The 26,645-nt window shown below is 42.2% G+C and overlaps 1 protein-coding gene across 4 annotated transcripts in view; it reads right to left on the bottom strand.

Annotated features, from left to right (window-relative positions):
• Positions 1–7,585: 7,585 nt before the first annotated feature.
• The window catches only part of SLC5A6 (solute carrier family 5 member 6), a 327,265-nt gene continuing 308,205 nt past the window's right edge, over positions 7,586–26,645 (bottom strand). For all 4 annotated transcript variants that reach the window (XM_086928095.1, XM_086928097.1, XM_086928096.1 and 1 more), the window contains exons 14-16: positions 24,700–24,797; positions 19,506–19,627; positions 7,586–11,913 (exon numbers count right to left, since the gene is read on the bottom strand). In XM_086928095.1, the coding sequence (XP_086784221.1) occupies positions 11,749–11,913; positions 19,506–19,627; positions 24,700–24,797 (385 nt within the window). In that variant the 3' untranslated portion in view covers positions 7,586–11,748. The remainder of the gene's footprint in view (positions 11,914–19,505; positions 19,628–24,699; positions 24,798–26,645) is intronic.

Genomic DNA, 26,645 nt, shown 5'->3' with positions numbered 1-26,645 from the left:
TTTCCTAAGTGAACTCAATCTTTCACAATTTTGTACACAGCCAACTCATTCGGAAGGAGCTACGTTGGACTGGATAATTGCAAAAAACAAGAACATATCAGGTGTAACAATAGAGCCTTGTGACTGGTCAGACCATCATGCCATAACATTCACGATTCCTACATGGAAAAAGAACAATCACACTCAATCGAACAGAATTAAAAAATGGGTGAGGGACACGAAAGACTCGAACATCGAGCTTTTACTAGAAGGCTGTGAAAAGGACCTACAACCGCCAAAGAACATACAAAACGTAAATGATCTAACCGACTACTACTATACGTCTATAACGGATATAGTCAACTTCTCAATACCTCTTAAACTAAAAAGAATCACAGAGAAGATTAAAAACCCATGGTTCAATGGAACACTTAATGAGGAAAGACGTAAACTGAGAATGGCGGAAAGAAAATGGAGACAACACCCCTCTTCTCCAGCTCTGAAATCTCTAAGAAAAACCAGAAAAGAGTATAACAAAAAGATCCTCAACTCCAAAAAAGAATATATCAGATCGGAATTGGACACCGCCAAAAATAGACCGGGTAAATTATTCAAAATATTTAAACAGTCCAACAAGGCGGCCAAAACGAACCAAAAATTCACAAAAACACAACTAAACTGTGAAAGCTTCTCTACCTTCTTCACAGACAAATCCAACACTTTGGAAAAGGAGCTCAAAAGTGCAGCGGATTACCTAGAAAACCAAACTCCGACAACAAACATTTCCAATACGTTAATCAAGGTTAATGGAGCTAAAAACAAAGCCCAATGGGACTCTTTCAAGCTATTGGACCAAAACTACATTGCCAAAACTCTAGGGGAAATTAAACCCAATAACGACTACTATGATCCACTCGCATCGAAATACTTAAAAGAAATCGACCAGGCCGTGATTCCCTTATGGACAAAAATTGTCAACGCCTCTCTATCTCAAGGGATTCTTCCAGGATGCCTAAAAACAGGTCAAGTAGTTCCCATTATCAAAAAATCTATGGCGGACCCAGACGATCCGAACAACTTCCGCCCGGTAACTAACATTCCGTACTTGCCAAGCTAATAGAGAAATGTGTGCAGAGTCAACTCAACCAACACATAGACAATTTTTCACTGTTGGATGAATGCCAGTCGGGCTTCAGGGCAGGACATAGCACTGAAACCGCAATCTTACAGATGGCTGAGGATGCGTTATAAGCCCTAGACCAAAATAGATCATGTCTACTCATCCTTCTAGACCTATCAGCGGCATTCGACACGGTGAACCACGTGAAGCTACTAAACAGGCTACAGGATAGGATGGGAATATCCGGTACGGTGTTGAAATGGTTTGAATCTTTCCTTCAGTACAGAACACAAAGATTCTCAGTTAATCAATCGCTTTCAACATCACGTCCTAACACGATTGGAGTACCACAAGGATCCACTCTATCTCCTTCACTGTTCAACTTATACATCGAAACGCTCACAGTAATTTTGCGTAACTCCAAAATCTCCTATCACATGTACGCAGACAACACGCAGTTATACCTCAAGATCTCGTCTTTGGAAGACATCAGGTTAATGAAGGAGGCTTTAGAAGTGGCGTTAAAATGGCTAACAATCAATCACCTAAAATTAAATGCTCAAAAGACAGAATTCCTTCTAATTTCTCCATCTAAGAAACACACAGAAGTTAGGAATTGGGCCAGAATGATCACTGCGCTAAACTGTACCCCTACATTGGTCGACTCAGCTAAATCTCTAGGAATATCATTAGATGAGAACCTGGATATGAAAGTACATATCAAGGCCATGGCAAGAAGCGCCCGTTTCCACCTGAACTACTTAAGAAACGTGAAACCCTTCATTTCAGAAGCAGATCTCAAGCTAGCTGTCCAATCACTGGTCATCACTAGGATTGAATATGGTTGCTCTACGCTAGCAGGCTTACCACAAATATCCACTGCTCCGCTAAAAGCATGCCTCAACGCAGCAGCAAGACTTATAAGCAGCTTAAGGAAGTTCGACCATATCTCCCCACACCTCAAAGCTTTAAATTGGCTACCCTACGAAGCCAGAATTCAGTTAAAAATAGCATCTATCACCCACAAAGCACTTCATTACAACACTCCAAGATATCTTGCCCACAAGATTGTTCTATCGGGAGGAGACAGACCTGCTAGGAGTGCTAAGGAGCTGGTACTGAGACCACACTTATTCAAGAAGAAAAAAACTTATGATCGAGCATTCCCTGGAGCTGCTCCTTGAATATGGAACTCTCTTCCACCAAACATAAGAAAGATAACAAACACAGCAACATTCAAGAAGGAAACGAAAATATTTCTAATGAGCAAATTCCTGCCTTAACTCTAGCTGGCTACTATATAACTTAATAGCAGAGTTATACTACAAGGGCGGAGAAGATTGAAATTACAAGGCCAGATACAGGACTTAATTTACCAAAATCAGATTATCTCAGGCCACGGAAAGAATAATGTAGATACTATGGGCTCGGATATGGAACGTACCACAACTGCCCAGCTATGCCGATGCCCTAAGTGAACTCCTTGCATTACCCGGCTGGCACAAGGTCGGCTGGCTTAGTGAAGTTAAGCGACTTCTTTGTGAACTGGGTCTAGGAGATGCTTGTGCTAACAAAACAGCTCCATCCAAACAGTTGCTTAAGAAATTATATTGGTCATGGGTGGCCAACGACAGTACGAACAACCCCAAATCATGTAGAACTGTCAGAGTTTTTATCATTTAAGGAGCTTCCCTCTAGAGAACCTTACCTGGACTTGATTCTCAATCCGGGCGATAGATCATTGTATTTTAAATTTAGGGTGGGAGTTCTTCCTTTCTTCCTTTAGGGCAGCTCACATCGAGTTGGAAGCCACCATTGCAAACCATACCGTATTGCCCTTTCTGTGAAACTAGGGTTGAGTCAATTGCACATTTAATGTTTGACTGTCCCGCCTATGTAGCGCCCAGGAACAGATGGCTGAAACCTCTATGTAGGAGCCTGGGCACTATATCGCATCTGGAGGCCCTACGTATATTGCGATCAGATGCTTTCCCCCTGTTCGCATGCTGTCTGGCAAAATTCCTTGGCTGGGCATGGCGGATAAGATCTGTGAGAAAATCGCTCCTTCAGTAATATGTTTTGCTTGATTTACCCCCTAGCCTGTTTTTACTCTTGGGCAAACTATCTATTTTTATGATATTTTATTGCAGATTTCATAATGTATATTGTCTGAGAGAAATGAATTGTAAGATCGCAATGTACTTTTATTCATTTTTTGTATTGTAATGCTTTTATGATATGACAAATATATCGAAATAAAGCTATTCAACATCAACATCAATAATGTAGATATTGTAATTAATTGTCTTTTATTGTCATATATACTGATACATTTATTCTATATAAGCTGCCATCTCCTTACTACCTCATAATATGTAAAGCGCTCTGATACCCACGGGTCCTGTTCGCGCTATATAAAACTCTTTCATTAAATAAATAAATAAATGAAGTGGAGTGGAGTGGGAGGTTTTAACATGTTTTCCCTCCTCACTTGGATAATCCTCTTGAGATTTTGCTCTCTTACTGGAGGTAGTGGCTCTGTCTTCATCAGTAGAAGAGGATTTTAGCCATAAAAGGACTCTGGCCTCCCTATCCCTTAGAGTCTTAGAAGGGAAGGTGCAGCAGACCTTACAATATTTTGCCTCATGTTTGAGATAAAGGCAATAAATGCAGTCATCAACATGGACCCTTTTCTTATCGCATGTTCTGCAAGGTCTAAACAAGGCCTTCTTGTCAGACATCCTGAAGCTTAGAGAAGACTCAGGGAGACTCCCTTCCACACGACGTGCAGTGAATATCTGAGGGGAACAGGCTCTGCAGAGAGGGTTCTAGAGGTGCTGATTGGTTGGAGCAAAGACTTTGGTCTTTTTAGCATAATGAGATAGGCTACTACAATCTAGGCCTCAGGCCTTCTCATAGGGCCTACTACTGTAATTTACTTTTGGCACTGCTTTTTATATACCGTGGGACTCCCGCCTCGGCGACGGGGAACGGTTCAGGCATGTGAATCTATGAAAGATACCCCAATACTGGATAAGGTATACACCTAGGCCAGGGCAGAAACCACCACTCTAGTCTGAGTAAGCAAGATATACTACTAGGATAATCTGTGCTCATCCTCTGGTAGCTTGGCACAGAGCAGACAGGCTAATATCCAACACAGTCGCACACACAAACACAGTAACAATGAATACACCACAAAAAGACTCCACACGGGTTTAAAAAATTCGCTTTCTGTATTCCAAACAAAACGAGACCAAAAAAATAAAAATCACATGTATACTTTGAGTTACACACGTTTTAAAATCACATTGAATGCAAGTTTTGAATATCTTAAAAATGCAGGAGAATACAGTGTTTGACTTAAGACTGACATCTAGCAGGTTAGTTGCAATCACTCAGGACCATAGTGACTGACAGGAGACATCCGCCAGGGATCTGGAACTATACGAGAAATTAGTCACCCAACAACCCAAGGTAGCGCTAGGTCTCTCCAAGACAGGCACGTTTAGTTAATCTGAGCCACTCAAGCACGCACGCCAACTAACTACGGGTTTCCTCTGGGTCCCGCTGCACACTGTACCTGGTTGGTGGGGGCGCTGATGCGGGGGAGAACCCAGCATCGATGAGGCGGCACAAACACAGGGCAGAAGTGTCAGTGGGCCTCATGAGCAGGGCCCGCGTTGATGAGGTTGGCTTCCTTCGGGAAGAGACGACCAGTGATCGCACTGCTCCAGTGGGCGTAGACGGCGGATGAGCTATGCGTCCGGGTGCCTAGATCATCAAGGCATCAAGTCTCAGGAAGGTGCTGCTGAAGGACCAGGCGGAAATTACAGGAATGCAGTCTTGGAGAGGTGCAGAGCAAATCATACAGGAAATCACCGTTTTGGGCACACACAGCAAGAGAAGTGCAGCAATATAGGAGTGCTTGCTTTACTCATAAGCAGGTTTAGCAATCAGACATGCTCTGATCTTTGTTGGCAACCACCTACCAGAATCTTAAGTAGCACTGTCTCACGGTAGGGGTAAGAAGGGGGAAATCTTTGATGGCCCTGAGATTTCCAGAATTGGGGGTAAGCTAATAGCCCTTGGAGAGCTCTTTAAAATCAGCGCAGCACAACAGTAGCAGGCTAGCCAGGCAGGTAGTAGAGTGGCAGTCCCTCCTGCAGCTCAACAAGCAGCAGACTACAGAGCAATTAGCAGAGCCGTAGTCCCTCTTGGCAGCACAGCAGTTCCTTCTAGCAATGTGCAGAAGTAGAGCCAGTGATGTCCGGGTACAGGTAAAAAAAGTGCCTCATTAGAAGGGGTCAGAGGCCCAGTACTTATACCTAAAATTGCCTCTGAAGTGGAGGTAACTTCAAAGCAGGATCATTGAAGTGTGCAGGACCCCTTTCAGCCCAGTCCTGCCTGCAAGGCTAACCCTGGGGACTTGATCAGAGCTTTGTGTGAGGGCAGGACACTACCTAACAACGCAGATGTGTCAGTCCCTCCCGTTCCCTCTGCCGGGATGACCTATCAGTATGCAGATTAATGCAGATGTAGTGGAGTGTCCTGATTTTGTGGCTTTCTTGAGGGAATGCACAAAGTGTAAATGTCACCCAAACCCTATACGTGTATTGGAGATAGACTGGAAGGCACACAAAGAGCTAAGAGCAGAGAAATGTCCACTTTAATAGTGCCACTCCTAAATTAGCAATGCCAAATCCCACTTTACCAGTGAAGAGGATGTGTCATTACCAATCTAAAGATTCAAAATTAAAGTGTGTTACTTCTTTGCAATTAGGAATTACAGCTTAAAAGTATTTCAAGGAACCCCCAATGTTAACCTATGAGAGGAGCAGGCATCACTGAACATGTAAAACACATAGGTACATGTCCTATTTTTTACTTACATAGCACTCTGCGCTTAGGGCACACCTTTGGGGTCACCTACATGTAATACAAGGGGTGATTCAGGCTTGGCAAGTAGTTTTAAATGCCAAGTCAAAGTGGCAGTAAACTGCACACACAGACCCTACAGAGTTAAAAGGCTACTTAAGTGGGTGGCACAATCAGTGCTGCAGGCCCACTTGTAGCATATGAAATACAGGCCCTGGGTATATGATATACCACTTTACAAGGAACGTACCAGTATATCAAATATGCCAATGAGGTAAACACCACTATCATTTTAGGGAGAAGCACATGCACTTCAGCACTGGTTAGCAGTGGTAAAGTGCTCAGAATCCTCAGGCCAACAAAAAAAGACATAACCGGAGGTAACAAGTCTGGGGAAACACCACCCTAAGGATGCAAGGTCCAACTCACCCTTACAAACACCTGCAACAATCTCAGTATGCACTGACTGCACTCTGCTGCCTTGGAACTGTTTTAACATTGTACCTGGTTAGCAATATACCACATAAACTCCAACAGAGCAAGAGTTTTCAGCACCAACTTTGAGTTCTCAGCAGCTCCTATTATGTCAGCCCCTATGTAAGGCACAGAGTGATCAGCACATCTATTCCAGCTGCTCTCCTTCCAGAAACTGTGAAACATGCCTTCCAGTGCAGCTGGATAAGATTACGTGCTGAGCTCTTTCTACTTCAATAAAAAAAATAGTCATCATGCAGAGTGGTCACTGGCCACTCAATGGAAGCCCCTCATTGACTGCAAAACACAATTATTTCAATCTCATTAGATAACAAACAACCGAGGATCTTATTGAGCTCCATCTCCTTTTGCTGCTGTGATCTTCATCTGACCATGTATTCTGATTCAGGGATCCCAACGCCTAATCTCTATATTCTGTTGCGGTGCAGGAAAATGTATGTTTATGGCAAATACCCTGCTGTTCATATTTGATCTCCTTCCTTTACAATTGGTGATATTTCCCTTTCAGTAGTTAAGGAGAGATAGGATGATGGCAGAGGGTCTCATTTTACCCCTAGTGGACCAGTTGGAAAAGGCTGCTTTTACCAACCTTCTGTATGTGCTTTGGGGGAGTTTGATATTTTATCCCCATAAAATATTGCTAGTGCCAATATGGTGGAAGCAATTTCATAAAAGAAAACATGCTAACGGGGCTGCAGTATCATGGCAGAGCAGTTGCATATTTTGCTTTTGAAAAAACTCCCAAAGTCTGCATAATATTTTAAAGGCCCATCTTACATTACATGGCTCCCAGTCAGCCAGTACCATTGAGGCGGTTTACGACACAGTCAACGGGGGGCGTCAGTGTCATTAATGCTGCACTTCTCCACCTCTAATTGAGGTGGTGGAACCAAGAGATTATCCTCAATGTTTGGTGGATGCCCCATAATCACAAGCCTACATTTAAAGGCCACAGTGTTCCACAATTTAAGCGTGCTTTGCAGGCATGTTTGCACACTATAACTTTAGCTTAATGTTACAACTACTATACTACCCTTCCAGTGAGGTGCGGTCATATTTCCAGCTGCAACAGGAAATCACAAATGGAAAACAAAAACACAAATCAAGCAAGCAAATGTTTGAACATATTTTTATTTATTCGATTCATATTCGTCGCACAGATGTATTGTGCGAATCATGGAATGATATATCCTGCACAGTGCCACTGGAGAATTTCTAAAAACAGATGACAGTACCTCACAAACAAAGTAAGTACGCCTCCAGTGACCTGAGCATACAGTTCTATTTGATCTTGGGCATTACATATACCCATCGTGACGCATCACATTAGGTTCTACGACAAGAAAGAAAACTGGAGACAATAAGGCTTTGGGTTTTTGGTAACAAAAAAGAAACAGTGCATTATTCAAGTACCAGAAAATACATTATCACAAGTATCATCACATATTGCTTCCTTATTATAAGAAGGTAGGAGGTTTAAGATACAATCAATTAGTTTGTGTATCCAATGAAACCCTATTGTTAAACCTAAAGATAACAAGATGAATGCCCACTGTTGCGTTTGGCAGATTGTTCATAATAACTACCTGTCCATTATTCCATGTTGTGCTGCTTTGGTCTGCTTTCCTGCTTCTGTTGTCACCCAAGCACACATACCGACTTTTCAGATATGTTGTGGTTCTGATCAATGTTTCTCAACATCAGAATACTACCTCTATTGCGCTTCAAAGCTATTCATGTCACACCCTACTCTCAATGTACAGGCACCTTCTGTAGAAGGCTCCAACATACTTCTGTGATTGGCAACTATCTCTTAACCTGGATTTTATTGCAAATTTACAAAGGAAATTATTTCTTGAGACAAAGATGTCTTCATCAATATTACATTGGGACCCAAACTCATCATTAAACCTTTCATTTACGGAAACGTTGTGTAATTTTCAATTGATGATGTATCTGCAATTACACATTATTCACTACCATCTTTTCCAGGAGTTTGTGACATTAATCACTAACGCTAATTATATGATATATATGGACAGAATTGAAAAGGCTGGCTCAAGCAGCTTCCTGAGCATGTACTCTTGAACTGATTTTCCCAAAACAAAATGTATGAACTAGTGAGCAGTGTAATATGCCTTTTACCTACACTGGAAAGAGAATGGAGCGACACCTCATGCTAGTCCTCGGTCCTCTAGTAAGTACCGAAGCAACCCAATCATATGCCTGTAAGAATGTAGTGCGCTCTCCTGGGCCATGCAATGTCTACTGCCAACCCTGAACACAGATCATAGTTGTCATAGGTCAGATACATTACAAAAACTCCTTATGCTGGTTATGTGTATGCAGATAATAGAGAGGGCAACGCAGTAAACACACTCTAGTGCCAAGGTGTCTATTTGTATATGTTACAGGTATTTACCCCCAGGCCCAATGAGAAACACCAATCACATTAACACAGCTCAAATTTCTTTATATCATAAAACAGGGAATTACATGTGTTTGGGGAAACAGCTCTAATCATTTTCTATGTATGGCAACCTGTGCACATGGAAGCAGATCATCTATACTGATCTGTGGACATTATCAATAAAAAAGGGATAACCACAAACCTCAAGACAGTTAAGATATTGAAAGGTTTTTCTTTTTTTAACACGTTTCACAGTGGGTTGGTACTAACACCTGAGAGACATGAGCAACTTAACCACAACAATCACCACATCAACACTATGCTCATCATTCTTATTGACGTCCATCAAAACACCCATACTCATACACTTTCTTAACAGCCACAGGCAGAGGTGTACAACCAGAAAACAAGGAGCCACAAAAGCAACCTGCTCGAGCCAACAGTTACCTGCATCTTTTGCATGTCTAGACTGAAGGCTGCAATAGGAATATTGTATCATGAAAGCCAGGGTGAGAACACAATTATTAGGACTGCAATTAAATTTCCTTCAAGTCTGTGTCTAGAATATATGGGAATCCTGTCTCAGATCTTAATCCTTGTGCAGATGCAGACACAGACACAGACGTCTTCTGTTCACCACAAAAAGTCAAGTACAGGAATCCGGAGTTCCAAGGATCAGGAAGTTGTCAAAATTAAAGGGAAAATTTAGGGAAGTGTACCCGTTACAAATCCAACTTTAACAAGAGACACGAGCAGCATTTTTCATTTATATTTCATGGTATATACAAACAGAACCTGCAAACAATTGTGCTTTTGCATACAATCAAGACTCAACAAAGCACTGCATAAGCCAATCCAGTTTTGAAATCCATGTGCGATCAGAACCAACTACACGACTGCTCGAGATTGTGCAGATGAGATACCATAAACCAGTTAGCAATCTTCTCCTCTCCAACGCCTACAATTATGATTCATATACTTATTCATCGGAAGCCTCAGACTTCAACACAGATGAATTCAAATGGTGCCTTTACGATAGAGATGTGCCAAGATCAATTGACTTCCTAGAATCAGACTTGTTTCCAGTGTGCCCCATGCTATAAAGCAGAACTGAGTAGCTCGCTGCTCCTGGTTTTTTCTGTGCAATGGGCTCAACTCATTAAAGGAACTGCCTTCTGTTGCACTAAATGTTTCATTTCATAGTGGAGACAATGTATTGCCAGAGGAAGCAAGAAGTTTCAATTTGCGTTGGAGCATAATGTTGGAAGATACAACTACTTCCAATCTTTTCTGAAAGGAACACAGACAACTATATCAAACTGCAGCAGTCTCACACACACAATAGGAAAGCAAAGGCTTTAATCAATAAAACAATCATCAACAAACAGCACATTAAGTAATGTCAGAGAGACAACATCACGTCACTACTGTATCTGAACCTGGTCAGCATAGGTCCAGAGGAACAAAAAATATTTAAAAAAATAAAGAAACCTAATATGGTTTACTGCTTCTATAAGTTAAGTTCTGTGATGGCATCAAGGAAACTAATCTCACATTTGACATACAAAATGGTAGAAAACAGAAGTCACAAAAAGAAAGGTATGGCACAGTTCTGGCGGGCTATGACAGTGTGTAGGGAACATGTTGCGAGTGTTATCGTCTCACTTGGTAGCCCTGGCACTGTACAACGATGTGTTGATCTCACGCAAATTTGAATCTAAACAGATGCAAGCAAGAGATTAATGTTCAACAATCAAAATGCTCAAAAGAACTATGTACATGGCCGCACAGAGGAATGGACAAAGCATACAAAAGGCACACCACTGAGCTTCCTGTGCAACTCAAACACTGACAGCAATGAACCCATCAATGAACAAGTCAAAGCTCCCGGGTGATCTTCCGAGAGCTGTTCTCTGGCCGTGCCCGGCGATTTTATAGTACATTCTAACCTCATCGCTAGAGACCAGGCACTGGGATATCCCAACATGTCATTTGGCACACACACGTATTTTACATGAACACTATTTAAACACATACAGACACCAATACAGAGGTTTGTGCGTTAATCAAAAGCGAATCCAGCTCCGGGGTCTGTAGCTTTTCTCATTCTGAGCAGATTTTGGCTCCATCAGACAAGTCTTTAGTAATAGTTCTTCCATCACACAATTCACAACACTTTTAACAATCTGTACTACTATTGTTGCCTTTCTGTGGTAATGCGATAGGTCCCAACTTAAGACAAGACAGAAGAGGAAACTGCGGCACTATTGTGAGCACTCATCATTCCAACCCCAAAAGGATGAATCTCACCATGGCCTATCCACTCTTCAAGAGATTCTCAAAATTGAAAAATTTAGTTTTCGCTTATCGCAAAGGTAAAGGTGAAAAATTCACAAGGAGCCACCATGTACTAGACCCCATTTAGATTCATCACCATTCTCACCTCTGGACAAGTAGGGCAAGGCTGAGAGATGATGGACTATCAGAAGTTCTTGTTCAAGATCAACGATGTCTCATTTGGGAGCCATTTTAAGCTCTAGTGCAGAGTTTCAGTCGGTACACAGTGAGACTGCGCAGTACGGGACAGAAGATAGGGCTGTCTACTGACAAATGCCAGCCGGACCTCGATGGGAGACTGGCGGTCTTTAAAGAAGATGGACAATAATTCACTCAAGCCTGACACTCACAGTGATAACAATTAAATATACATAAATCCATCTCCTCTTAGCAGCTATTGGTCCCAGGTTTCATTCTGAACTCCCGGTACCGTACCAGTGCTTTCTAGTGTCTAAATGTCTTTAGAGTGCTGATCGTCTTCATTTGCCCATCCACTGCGCATGTCCTTACTCTGGTCCACCTCTGTCCTTCAGAGGGACGTCTCGTGTACAACAAAAGTGTGGCCACCATCCGCTCTAGAATAGCCTTCATACTTTTCACTGTCCGCACTATCTTCCCCTCTGATGTCACCATTGATTAGACCGTTGATGGTCTTTTCTGGGGAAGGGGTCTGCTCCAAAGTTTGTTCACTCTCCTAGTTGGTAGAGAAAAGATTAGAAGGTTATTGTGCAGCAAGAGTGGAGAGAAGGATGTTAAACCGCATGGATGGAACAACCAATAGGTATCATGCAAGGAGTAAGAAAAAACAAACCAAAAAGTGGAAATGAAAGAAGAGATAGTCAAAGTTTAACTTAAAATATACTGATTCTTTAAAACATTACAACATTAATTTACCAAACCCCTAGCTCACTAATGCACTTTTTCCATACTGCGGACATTTAAAATAATTACGACATAGAATAATACTCTTTGGGTTTATCAGGGAGTTCCAACAGCTTTTTTTATACTGTTAAGACTATAAATTGGGATAATTTAGCTTATAAAATATGTAATGGCTGAGGTTACTTATTTTGTAGTGCTCCACATAAAATACGAACATGAGAAAAGAGATCCACCAGGTCCATGAATACTGCACTGTGGTCTCAGGTATCCCAGTTCCACCACGGATGTCAGACTCAATCCCCCAAACCTTTGCTTCAGTCTTGAATGAGTCGTATATATTTTCACCGCACAGGCAATGCTCATATTTTAGCCACTATGGATTCTTAAAATGTCAAAATGTTGAAACCTGAATCTGCAGACCCGTCGCCTTTTCACCCCCTCAATCTTGTTTAAACATCATTTTGTAAATATCAATTTAGGTTCCACAATTAAATTCAAACCATATACTCCAAAGGTCAACCATTGTTCGAAACAGACCAGTAGAACTACAATTCTGGTTACATATAAGACCCTCAAATTAGGGCCTGCGTAACTGTTACAAACTTCAATCACAGGGATAGCCAAAAGCAGTTATAATTTTTGCCAGGTTTTTTCTTTCTTTTTCAAAACCTATGAAATTCCCTCCTTCCCTCTCCCTTTCAGTACCCCATAAATGATACCACCTCGTCCAATAAACCAGCACACAAACAGAGAAGGAAACTGACCACCAATAGTGGTCTACGGGCACCAGTATGGTCTACATACTCTGAAGTTTAACGGATTACTTCTAAAACCCTTTTCGCCTATCCACATCATTATAGACTAAGCATCCAAGTATCTCTAGGCTCTCTGATGTCACGATAAAGAGCAAGTCTCACTTTGTTTTTCTGCAGGTCACAGATGGAAACTCTAAAAGAGCAAGGGGGTGATTGACTTCATGGAAGCTACGCGCACTGAAAAAGCATTTTAATAAAGGTCAGCATTATTTTCTTTTGCCAAACTTTTATTTTCTGCAGGTAAAGAACTAAGAATCTAAGGACAGTTATATCAATCAATGAATGAGCCACGAGTCCTAAGTCTCAGGAACTGCCCTGGGGTAGGGCGGGGTGTGCTGCCGGAGTAAAAACGGGCCACCCGATAGCAGAGCGAGAAGCAACAGTTATTGCATTACAGAGAGCAGCAGAAACCAGCATCACACATTCGCATGGCTTTCAAGAAGACCTTAGTGGCACCAGCAACTGAACTGTCAATGGATATCTTTGAGTGTGTGTTTTTTTGTTCTGCCGACTAGCATGAAATGCCCATCCCAGTGCAAACTAGAAACAACCCAGTTAGATGCTTGCTTGAGGCATTACCAGCATAACCGCTTAACTGCTGAGACACTGCAGAAGCAGCTAGCTGTTCTCGTGCCCTCCACATGAGCCGGGTGTGCATCCTTGCCCATCGCCACATTCCTCCTACCTGCTCGTGTTTCTGCATCTACATACTTCCTCATTGATACTGCATATTTGCATAGCCAGTGTTGACCCCAGGGACACTTTGTATAAGGTGTACAGCTGCCTAGCTGCGAGAGGGAAATAGACCATAATTTGATGTCAAAATAGAATCCACCCACGACATATACTGCCTCTTAGTTCTTTCAGTTATAGCTTTCTCGCTTATATCTCCATATCTTTCCTTTGCTCCTAAACGTCTACTACCCTGCCCTCGTGGTTGTGTATTAGGATTCTCCTTGTCCCAGGCCAAGGGTAATGGACTCCCCTTTAAAGTGCATCCTAAGATATATAACAACTGTCTTTAATGTGGATGTGCGTGACTCTCCCCCATCAATAGAGCATGAGCTCAGGGCCAAAAAGATCAATAGACCTAGCAGAAGAACAAGCAGCAGGCCTACTGGACCATCTGGGTTTCGGAGAATAGAATACCACTGCTGACCTTTCTTTTTTTCAAGAAAGTCAGCCCCAAGGTTGGGTAACTGGAGACTATGATGAAAAACAAGACAAAATAAGAATAAAAAAATAATGAATCAGGTTAGTCAAAATATCCGAGATCTATCATATTATCCAGTTAGTTCTCGACAGATTTTTTTTTTCAAGTCTAGTTTGTTTGGTACTGCAGCTAAAATCAAAATCGCCCACAACCGATTTGCTGGCCGAGAAGGTAGTCTGAGAGAAACAGTAGAATGAAACATGGGGTTGCATGAAGGATTGCTCAAATAAGTTGTGCGCTTGATGCAGACTATGCAGTGATTGGCGGACCTCAAATGCAGCAGACTCAGCCTTCCATCTTCCAGGGATCCGTATATTGACGACCATTACAGGGGGTAATTGTAAACCTTTGTTTATCGAGCTTAGAAACAGTAGAAGCACAATAGGAGTTACAGGTTATAAAAAAAAAACAGGATACTATTATGTCCGGTATTTTGCTCAATACCTTCCCAATGAAATACTGCGTGGTTCAGAACCAAAAACAAGCTTGGAGTTATTAATCAGGCTGTTTTGGGGAAAGTGATGGCAACCAACTAGCCAATATTCTATGGAAAAGGTAAACGTGATAGGAAATTAAATTTCAAAAGCAGTTATTAAACAAAAGACTCATAATTTGACTAGGCAGGGAGCCTCCCTCCAAGGGAAGGTTTCTGTAAACTGCAGCGGCGCCTCAATACCTTACAAGAATCAAGCAGGAAGTCTTTCACAAAAATATCAGGGCGGTAGTAGAAATCTCAGCACTCCAGCGGGCACCGATACCTCCTGTGCAAGTCGCGGTTCCACTTATCACCGATTTGACCATTCATGCAGGGCATGCGATAGACAGGTTGGATCAAGAGTAAAATGCCACTTAATTATGAATCAGGGTGTAAATCCTGGCAATGGCACAGATAAAAAATAAGAGATGAGATCCTTTTAGCGTACGCAGTCTTGTTCCTGTTGTATGCATATTTCTTCACCAAACTCTCCCACAGTATTCTACATTTAAGTTCATTACAGAGTAGTGTCTTAAAAAAAATGTCAACTTAAGAGAAAGATCTTGGGAGCGAGGTCTGCATCTGCGCATAAAGGATAGGAAAGAAAGGTACTGATGCTGATGTGCCAGGGTATGTATGCAGCTCCATCATCACTTCAGGGGCAGAACAAAGTCAACACAGAGCAACACACCACCACCTACTGCCTCAGTGAGCAATGCTGCTCAAATGTTCTGATCTAGATTCTGCGATTAGAAGTATCCATCAGATATTTGCTACGATATGATGGAATATCCAGTTAGACAATCTCTAAGGTGCTAAGTCTTATTGGAAGAAAAACTTGCTTACGTTCAGCAACGCCTTTTCTGGCGGATACTCTACCTAACTGAAGATTCCTCACCTTAGAATAGCCCAGAGAGGTCAGACTCAATCCAGGGAATATTGTAACAGTGCTCCTGTGTGCCAACAGGTGCGGCCATCACTGAATTTAAGCAACTTCTTTTATTTGTGAGGGTATGGGGGCAATTGAATTAGCAAATTTGTAAGCCCACCTAAAACACTCAGCATAAAAGGAACTAGTCATTATTTATTTTTGGGGGGTGGGATTTAAATAAGTTTCTTTCAGAAGTTTTAGATTTGTTTTATTTCAAGATCCCCTTATTATAGGTGGATCTGGGATATTTTTACTTTATGCACATATTTCAAAAGGAAATTTATCAAAACAAGGCCAGTCCTGGCCTAAGGGATAGAGGGGCAGATGTATCAAAATACCTATTTGCGATTCTCAAATAGCGAGTTTTTGAGAATCGCTATTTGAGAATTGCAAAATGGTATGTATCTAAAAAAAAAAAACGCAACTTTTTAGCGATTCTTATTATTCCTTATTTGCGAATAGCAAATTGCGAATTCGCAAATAAGGAATCATTCCCCATTCATTTTCTATAGGCCAGGAGGCCCGTAGGAATGAACGGGAAGTTATTCTCAATTTGTGATTCGCAATTTGAGAATTGCAAATTGAGAATAATTTCAAGGGTGCAAGGGTGTCATAAGGACACCCTGATGCCCCCCTGAAATTCACATCTGTGCGCATATGGCGCACATATATGCCCTGAGGGCATGTATGTGCGCCACATGGCACCTTCACAAATGCAAAAAAGTGCTTTTGTGAAAGAAATCGCAAATTAACACCAACTTCAAGTGGGTGGTAATTTGTGATTTCTTAATGAGAAATCGCACAACTTGGGTGCTTTATACATTGCATTTAAGGTATCTCAAAATTTGTGATTCCTTAAATACAATCGCAAAATAAGGAACCGCAAATTTGCGATTCCTTATTTTGCACTCACATTTGCTAAATACATACTATTTAGCGAAAATGAGTTCGCAAACACCGAAATTCTGCGAACTTTGGCATTTGCATTTGAGCTTCAAACATCCGGCCCTGAGTTTCCAGAGAATGGCAGTGCATAGTAGAGTCCACACCAAACCTAAAATATGTTCTCTAGTATGTGTACAGGAATGAATTACCTGAGACAGGCCACAATCTCAAAGATAACTTTGTAATTCTCTAACTCTGTAATTCCATTGCACCAGGGAGAGGGGGGGGTCATTGGTGTTCTCAAATGGAAGTCAGAACCACCGACAATGATTACGGTTTTATGGGAGGAAGCTAAGGCTGTGACTAAATCTAGGAATTCAGATAAGAAAGTGGCTGGGCCAAGAGTGGATGGTAAACTTTCAATATGGCCAGGACTGTTTGTGGTTGAATCCAATAGAAGTCCAAAGAATATGTGAAAGGCTAACTTAAAATACCGGCCTTGATTTATTTTCAAAGTGTCCCTGAATATTAAAGGGAATCCATCGCGCTTTTTCATTCTATGGCGGCTATTTCCACTAACCATATAACCTTGGGGGAGAAATGCATTAATGTGAGTTTTGAGTCATTCCCTAAGCCAGGTTTCATAAATAGCTAGGTTACCAAAGTCTGTTCGTATGTCTGAGTTCAATAATTTTCGGTGCATGCTTTACCCAAGAGTGGGAATTGAGATAACCAACTTTCAAGTACCGCTTAGAACAAATAAATGTACTACTCATGGAACTGTGGTGCTTTAAGTTATGTTTCTTTATAAAGCCTACAGCTTGTAGGTGACAAAAAAGTCATCAAACCGGCATAATGGCCGGCCCTTAACGAATTTGCCTTTGGCACACCGCCGCCTACAGTGTCTGAGTGGAAGTCAGTACCGGAGTTCCACAGAAACGGACGGTGTCAGAGAAAAGCCCATTGGGAGTGAACCAACAGGATCCACTTTACAGATCTGCTGAAAGCACTCCAAAAATTTGCAACATGGTCTCTCTGAAGGTATTGATGTGCTGCAGAATCGAAGTCAGCCGGGAATCTAGGGCACATTGAGACCAACTGAGGAATAAGTTCTGTGTCTGGTGACATCAACGGAGTGGGGACTTAAATATTGATGTCCTCAAGCCTTCTCTTTGGTGTCAAGAGAGGCAAGATGAGGTTGAGTCCTGCTTCGCTTTCCTATGCTTGAACTTGAATTTACCTGTAATTTTTGAGGGGGAAGTCGAGTCTTTGGGAACAGCCCAGTGACTGGTACTGTGACTTGAAGATGGACTTGAGTGAAGACTGCGACTTCTTGTGTTTGACGAAATACAACTTTGCCTCCGGGTCCCGAATCACCTTTGGATACATTTATGAAACAACTATGAGTCATGTCCGCAGTGCATGCACCAAAGCCACACCTCACGTGACTCCATAAACGACACCCGCTTCCTGCAATTTTGGCCCAACTTGGATCCTGTCATTTTTGGTGGGGATATCATTTCCTATCACACTGTTCAAGAAAAGTCAGAAGACCAGCAATGTGGAAAGAGAGCGCTGGATCTGCGTCAGAAGCTGCGGAAAGAAAGTAGCTGACATCAGTGAGCAGCGGTGGCACTTATCTGCTGCTCTCTTCCATCATTTTTAGGGCAGTATGGAGTCAGCGCGGAGCCTCACAGTGCCACCTATCAGCACCCTACCAAATTCTATGGATCCAGACTAGTATCTTGGGGATATTCAAAAGTTGAGAAGCTGCAGTCGAACTATCACCAGAAGTGCTTTATAGGAATCAAGCTTACTGTAGTTTCATGGATGTGTAAAACTGTAAAGCGTCAAGGTATATAGTGTGTTGTTTATTTTTTAAATCTAAATCAAAATAATTCTAAAAAAGAAAATGCTTTTAAGGGAGCGTAGGAGAGTGCGCCCCAGGATTTTTAAAGTTATTTAAAATGTAGCTATGCTCATGCTGTCCAAGGAACGGATCACAGGATTCGTGGGTAATGTAATATACCTTTGATAGGCAGACTGAAAAATGTACTTGTACACATAAAAGTCTAGAAAAACGTCTGCAGATTCCCAGAAAGAATCAAGGGCAATAAAGGGCGGTTTGGTCGAATGTCTGTGACACCTAAGTAGTTCAAAGACTATGCCTGCGATGTGCAATAAAGCCTTTTTACTATAGGTCATTAAAACACATAGTAATTCTTGCCTTCACACATACATTATTATTGTGCTATTCCTGCCATTTGTGTATTATGTATTTTTGTAGTATAGTCTACCATAATTACTCGCATTAATGTGCTGTTCTTGCTATTAATGCACTTTGCATATTTGGATTGTAGTGTATCAGTTAAAATGGTGTATTGTCGTTCTCTAGAGATGTTTAGTACGTAGGATTTGTAGTTCTCTCCTGACTGCATGCATATTCCTTCATCAAGTCTCTACTCCTGTATTCTACTGTAGACTCCATTATAGAGTACAGTGGCCTCCATAAAGGGCAGGTGGGTTTATATTGCTGTAATTGTGCTACTCTACCCTGGGGCTGCATGAAGAGCTGTTTTACCTTAGAAGGCGGGAGTCCCTCCTACGGTCCTGTTGAATGCAAGGCCAAGGATCTTCGACTCTACGCTGGTGTGGTCAGATTAACTAACTGAACCAGGCACTGTTGCCACTGCCCTTGATCTCAGTACAGCTTTGTGTTATTAGTTGAAGGGGCTAATCACTCACCTCACATAATAATCACAGTCCTTGTCAGGGTGAACCACTAAAGTCACTAACAAACCTGAGCTCAAGCCCCTGGCAGCTGTGACACAGAGCAGACAGGCTTAACAATGTAACATGAAGTAGGTGTCCATGCGCACTGGCCACAAAGGATGGAGTCACAGTGCATCCCGTGGCTCTAAAGTCTTCTTAGACGAAAAACAACTTGCAAACGTCTGAGCAGGAGAAGGCAAGGAGTATGTAGAGCATGAGTATTTACAGCAAAACATGCTACAAGGGCTACTTTCTTCACCCAGGATGCCTCAAAGTACACTGTATCCATCTATGTAGTGGAAGGTCTGCTTACCTCTTTGGTATGGCGAACACCGAAGTACAACTTCTCCTTGTACTTATCCGGCAGGAAAAACAGAAGTTTAGGTAGAACATGATAAATAGTTCTGGGATTCACATCTTTACCCTTCATTGAGCCTGAAACACAAGGAGCGAGAATAGGGAATCGGTTACTCAGAAGGAAAAGCACATTACCTTTACAAAAACACACAATTCACCATCAGTGACTTTAGTAATATAGAAAGCAAATCAAGCAACGTGTTGCAATCTTACGTTTTTATTTGCTTAGGTATCTGTAGTAGTCCTATGTGCTAAGGAAGGGGTGTTTTCTAATGCTGTGCACACAACAAGAATACAAAATCATACTTGACCTGCATATCTTCTGTAGTAGCTCTAAGGGCTCACTAACCCGACCAAAAACTATTTCAAAACATCTTACTTTTTAATAAAGATATATATTTTTTTGATTGATTTTTACCATTGTGATAGTCAATCATGCTTTCCAACTGACCTGTTCAAACCATTACTTTCAAATGTGTCGAATAAAAGTTTCAATTTTTTTCTTGTCAAAGACATATTTATACAAAAAAGTGAAACAATGTACATATCGATTGTGATCACAAATGTACCTTTTTTCAACCCATATCAGAATCTATTCTCTCATTCATACACATCCTATCATGTACAGCACACATTCCATTCCCAGTCACATATAATGTACACTACAGATTACAACGGGGAAAGGTTTCCAATTTCTGCCGGTGTGGTGTTCTGGATTAAATATTCAAATATGCAAAGGTTGCATAAGTGGTACAAGCAGCAAGTGCTCCATGCGGGCTGCAGTGTGACCTTACACTGGCCACCTAGGAGGGTTTTAAAACCAGTAATCAGTAGAGCAATACTAACATGTCAGATTAAATCTACATCTTTTTTAACATCTTTAAGCCTTGAAGTAATGTAGGATAAGTCAAGTGTGCCTCAAAGTAACTGGTTGTTAGAGCAGAAACCTGTCCGCCTGGTAGAGGCCTGGGAATTGTCCATGCTCTCCCATGTATCTTGGGACTTAGAAAGGCTACTTTGAGGTCTAGGCACTAGTCCCTAAGCAAACAAGCATTTGCAATGCAATGGTCTCGGCATCATTAAAGGTAGAGCAATTGGCATTGCTCATGTCATATTTTTTTTTTCTTTAAATCATAAATAAATGGCATTGTCATTTACATTGCCAATACACACCACTCTGCACCTGCACTCACTGCTCTGCACACTCACTGCTCTGCACACTCACTACTCTGCACACTCACTACTCTGCACACTCACTACTCTGCACACTCACTACTCTGCACACTCACTACTCTGCACACTCACTACTCTGCACACTCACTACTCTGCACACTCACTACTCTGCACACTCACTACTCTGCACACTCACTACTCTGCACACTCACTACTCTGCACACTCACTACTCTGCACACTCACTACTCTGCACACTCACTACTCTGCACTCACTACTCTGCACTCACTACTCTGCACTCACTACTCTGCACTCACTACTCTGCACTCACTACTCTGCACTCACTACTCTGCACTCACTACTCTGCACTCACTACTCTGCACTCTGCACTCACTACTCTGCACTCTGCACTCACTACTCTGCACTCTGCACTCACTACTCTGCACTATGCACTCACTACTCTGCACTATGCACTCACTACTCTGCACTATGCACTCACTACTCTGCACTATGCACTCACTACTCTGCACTATGCACTCACTACTCTGCACTCACTACTCTGCACTCACTACTCTGCACTCACTACTCTGCACTCACTACTCTGCACTCACTACTCTGCACTCACTACTCTGCACTCACTACTCTGCACTCACTACTCTGCACTCACTACTCTGCACTCACTACTCTGCACTCACTACTCTGCACTCACTACTCTGCACTCACTACTCTGCACTCACTACTCTGCACTCACTACTCTGCACTCTGCACTCACTACTCTGCACTCTGCACTCACTACTCTGCACTCTGCACTCACTACTCTGCACTCACTACTCTGCACTCACTACTCTGCACTCACTACTCTGCACTCACTACTCTGCACTCACTACTCTGCACTCACTACTCTGCACTCACTACTCTGCACTCACTACTCTGCACTCACTACTCTGCACTCACTACTCTGCACTCACTACTCTGCACTCACTACTCTGCACTCACTACTCTGCACTCACTACTCTGCACTCACTACTCACTACTCTGCACTCACTACTCACTACTCTGCACTCACTACTCACTACTCTGCACTCACTACTCACTACTCTGCACTCACTACTCTGCACTCACTACTCTGCACTCACTACTCTGCACTCACTACTCTGCACTCACTACTCTGCACTCACTACTCTGCACTCACTACTCTGCACTCACTACTCTGCACTCACTACTCTGCACTCACTACTCTGCACTCACTACTCTGCACTCACTACTCTGCACTCACTACTCTGCACTCACTACTCTGCACTCACTACTCTGCACTCACTACTCTGCACTCACTACTCTGCACTCACTACTCTGCACTCACTACTCTGCACTCACTACTCTGCACTCACTACTCTGCACTCACTACTCTGCACTCACTACTCTGCACTCACTACTCTGCACTCACTACTCTGCACTCACTACTCTGCACTCACTACTCTGCACTCACTACTCTGCACTCACTACTCACACTCACTACTCACACTCACTACTCTGCACTCACTACAGCTTCCTTCCACAGCTAGAACTAGTGCATAATGTCAAAACAGAGAAAACAAGGAAACACACTGAAGCTGTCTGTACCACGCCAAGTTCACATTTCGAGCAGCATGTGTTAAATCACGCTTTAGACTACTTCTCTACTCAAAAGTAGTACATTTCCTTCAAAAAGATAAAAATATGACATGCAAACAGTAATGCCGAAACAAACTGTTCAGCATGGGTTTTGATTTACATGAAAACATTAATTTCACTTAAAATAATAATAGTTTTTAGCTAAATTAAATTTACATTTGGATTTAGGGCATATTCACATATTTTTAGTAAATTTAAATGTCAGTGGCAGATGGACACGCTTTCATTTAGCACCCAAATATACAATAACTTACTGCCCCCGGAATTCCGCCGCGGCCGCACCGGAAGTCAGGCAAGGTCGCCTGTGACGGGGGCGGAGCCGCGTCCGGACCGGAAGAGGAGGCAGGCGGAGGAAATGCGTGGAGCGGCCCGGGGCTCCTGCGAGCGTGGAGAGCCCCCGGGGCCGACAACAGGACGTTGTACGCGTGTTGCGGGGCTCCCTTGACCAAGAGGGAGTCCCGGGATAGGAGCCGCAGCGTCAACTCTCCCTGCCGGTGCGGAGCAGTAAGTTAAAGGGGAGAGGGGGGGCCGGTGCGCGCGTGCGCGTGTGTGTGTGTGTGTGTGTGTGTGTGTGTGTGTGTGTGGGGGGGTTCTGTATGTATGTGCGTGCGTGAGCGCTTCTGTTTCTATGTATGCGTGTGTTGTGTGGGAGCCTCGCGCAGCGCTCGTGCTAATGCGCGTGCCAGTTTAGAAATGCCTGCGCGCGACCCGGAGTGTCTCCTGGGACTGCTACTCGCTAACATAAGATCTCGGCGGAGACGCGCTTACGCGCGTCTTTTAGCCGAGACCTAAAAAGGGTGGGCACCTGACAGATTCAGGTGAGCACCTGCTATGTCCCAAGTCAAAAAAGGGTCATAGGGAAGGAGTGTGCTCTGCTACCTTGGAGAAAAACGCAGCAAAAACAAAGAGATGATGGACAGAGTGCTGAAACTTTTCAGACACTCACAGATCTGGGTTGAATCGATTATCATAATTCTTTAGCTCACTTCACCATCCGAGTTTGGACCCAGCCATATGCAAATCAGTCTTGACAGGAACAGTCCAGCCGAACTGCCAAGCCAGGTACTCCCTGGACCGAAAACAAGCATCCTGGGACCGTTTTTGGTATAACCCCCTCATCAGCCAGGCTAGCTTGAATCCAGTGGCAAAGTGAGCAAGGGATCCACGTGTGGGCAAAACCTGCCAACTTAGGGCGAACAAAGCAAACACAAAGTGATGATGGACGGAGTGCTGAAACTTTTCACTCACCCTTAGTCACGGATCTGGGTTGAATCCTTCATCATTCTTTAGCTCACTTCACCACCCCAGTTTGGACCCAGCCATATACAAATCAGTCTTGACCCTGTGCCTCATGGGAACAGTCCAGCCCAGGTTGGAAACAAGTCTTCTAGGACTGGTTTCGGGATAAAAGGAACAAACATGGCTCGTGATGGCATGTCCGGGGGAAGAACCAAACCTAGGATCAGAAGTGCATTGTTGCGTCTATCATCACTGGGCAGCTATATTGTAGGAGTTTTCCGGATCCAGCCTGGTGCCTGGAGAGAGCCAAAAGGTGAGAAATCTGCTAGTAGGCAGAAGTATTCATCAAAAACGCTAATACATTATTGCTCCCTAATTGCCATTTTGAAAAGCCAGCCCAATAGGATAACACTTAAATCTTTGAGACCCCCCTTGAGTTTTTTTGTTGCTTATAGTCTTTTCTTAAAACTTCATACAGCCTGATCCTCTTGACCGATTTTTGTTGTTTTGGTGAAGTTTCATCATTTATATTTTTCTTCTGTTTATTAAATTGATTTACCAATGTATTTCTTAACTTTAGTATTGTTTTAGTGCAGGGGTCTTCAACCTTTTCTATAATGAGAGCTACTTCGGATCAATGAAAAGCGTTCTGAGCTACTAATTACTTTGATAATTGTTGCAGGATTATAGTAGTGACCACACAGGTGTATTTCATAAAATCGAGAGACTAAATATCAGTAAAGAATATAGATCACGTGATAAAATGACAATATGTATACATAGGTAAGTATAGATTTACTATCCTTAGTTCCATTTCTACATACCCTGTGTGTTAGGGCTCTGTGATAGGCTACCAGGACTCCTCACCGACACCTTCTTTAACTTAACTGGCAGGACACTGCTTAGCTCAGTCAGAGCTCATTCTCTGCTAACCCAACTACCTACCTAAGATCAGTACATGAAGATACATTTAAATGTTTCTACAATCCAGCCAGATGACCTATATTGAGTACTATTTAATAAGTACCATTCATAACACAAAAATATATATCGTGAGAAGGGACATACCTGTTAGGAAGCTCACAATCAGCCCCACAACGACAACCGTGGTGGAGTTATGCGCACTGTACCACATGTAGGATAACGAGTAGAACTTGGCCAACCCACTGAAGTGGAAACAAAATAAAACAAACAATGAAAATAAAACACCTCGGTGGGAGGTACTATAACAGCACAATAGGTTTGGAATATTAATAGGTTGTATGAAGTAACAATGCATGCAAATACTCTGCATGCCTTTACCACGCATTATTTACCCCACATTTTTTTAGATCGCATATGCTTTCACAACGTAAGCCTTTACCATGCATTGTATGTATATATATATCTATATACTCACTGAAAAAAACACAGGTTTCAGGCCTTATATAGTTAGGAATTTGCATTTGAAAAACGTGGCAAATTCACTTAAAAAACCATAGGTTTCAGGCCTTATATAGTTAGGAATTAGCATTCAAAAAAACCATTGAAATTGCTCCTATATAGTTAGTTGTACAAACTAGATTTCGCGCACCCGCATTCCACTGCTGATGATGTCACATATTACATCATTCATGACATGGTCAGTGACATCACTGATGACATCTCAAATGACATCTCTGATGACATCCCATTTGACATCACTGATGACATCACTGATGACATCATCCAGTGACTGTGTGTTTCTGTAAAGTTTAAATATGTTTTACATATTGAAGAATGAGTGGATGTATAAGTGTCTGGATGAAGGATTTAGTAGGTGCGTGACACTGTATGAGAGTGATTAAATGTGTCTTACTAAATGCATGGGTTAGTGACTAAACTGTCTGAATGTGTGCATCAGTATGTCTGTTGTTGTGTAAAATGCTGCATGTGTTGATCTGTAGCTATATGAGTGGCTATATGGGTTATTGATTGGTTGCCCAAGTATTTGAATGGGAGACTGAGTGTGTGTGTGTGGGTGGCTGGGAGGTGTGTGCCTCTGTGCATAGATGTGTGAGCATTTGATTCACTAGGTGTATGAGTTCAAGAGTGCATGTGGAAACAGCTATATGGGCGGTTGACTGTGTGCATGGGTGTGTTGGTGAGTGAATGGATATCTCAGTGCTACATGTCCAAGTAAGTACATATGTAAAACACAGTGCATGTGAGAGTTGGCACATATAAATGACTATACATGAGAGCCAGTGAATGTGCGAGTGGCTGTATGGATCATTGTGTTCTTGTATCAGTGATTGTATAAGAGAGTAAGTATGTGTTAGTATATGTTTGAATAAGTAAGGTGTTGTGTGTATAACTGTATAGTTGAGGAAATGAAAGTGCGATTGATTCTTTGCATGACTGACTAGGTGTGTGAGTAACTCCATGGATGAGGGGCAGTGTGTGAGTGTCTGTATAGGTGTATGAGTGCATATGATAGTGTTGTATTGATGAGTGACTGTATGTATGAGTGATTCTATGGGTGAATGAGTGAATGTGTGTATAGACCTAGGAATCAGTGAGTGCGTATGTAGTAACTGGTATTGGTGTGTCAATGGTTTCAAGAATGGTAGTCTGTATTTAACACTGGGTGTATCAAAGGTTATATTAGAGTGTGAGGAGGTGCATCGTATTATCACATGAATGATATCATCAGTGATGTCATCAGTGATGTCATTTGAGATGTCATCAGTGATGTCACTGACCATGTCATGAATGATGTAATATGTGACATCATCAGCAGTGGATTGCGGGTGCGCGAAATATAGTTAGTACAACTAACTATATAGGAGCAATTTCAATGGTTTTTTAAATGCTAATTCCTAACTATATAAGGCCTGAAACCTATGGTTTTTTAAGTGAATTTGCAAGGTTTTTAAAATACAAATTCCTAACTATATAAGGCCTGAAACCTATGGTTTTTTAAGTGAATTTGCAAGGTTTTTTAAATGCAAATTCCTAACTATATAAGGCTTGAAACCTATGGTTTTTTCAGT

This window comes from Lissotriton vulgaris, chromosome 6 (assembly GCF_964263255.1).
Source record: "Lissotriton vulgaris chromosome 6, aLisVul1.2, whole genome shotgun sequence".
NCBI lineage: Eukaryota > Metazoa > Chordata > Amphibia > Caudata > Salamandridae > Lissotriton > Lissotriton vulgaris.
Note: the sequence above shows the minus strand (reverse complement) of the source record. Positions and strands in the feature narration are given on the sequence as shown.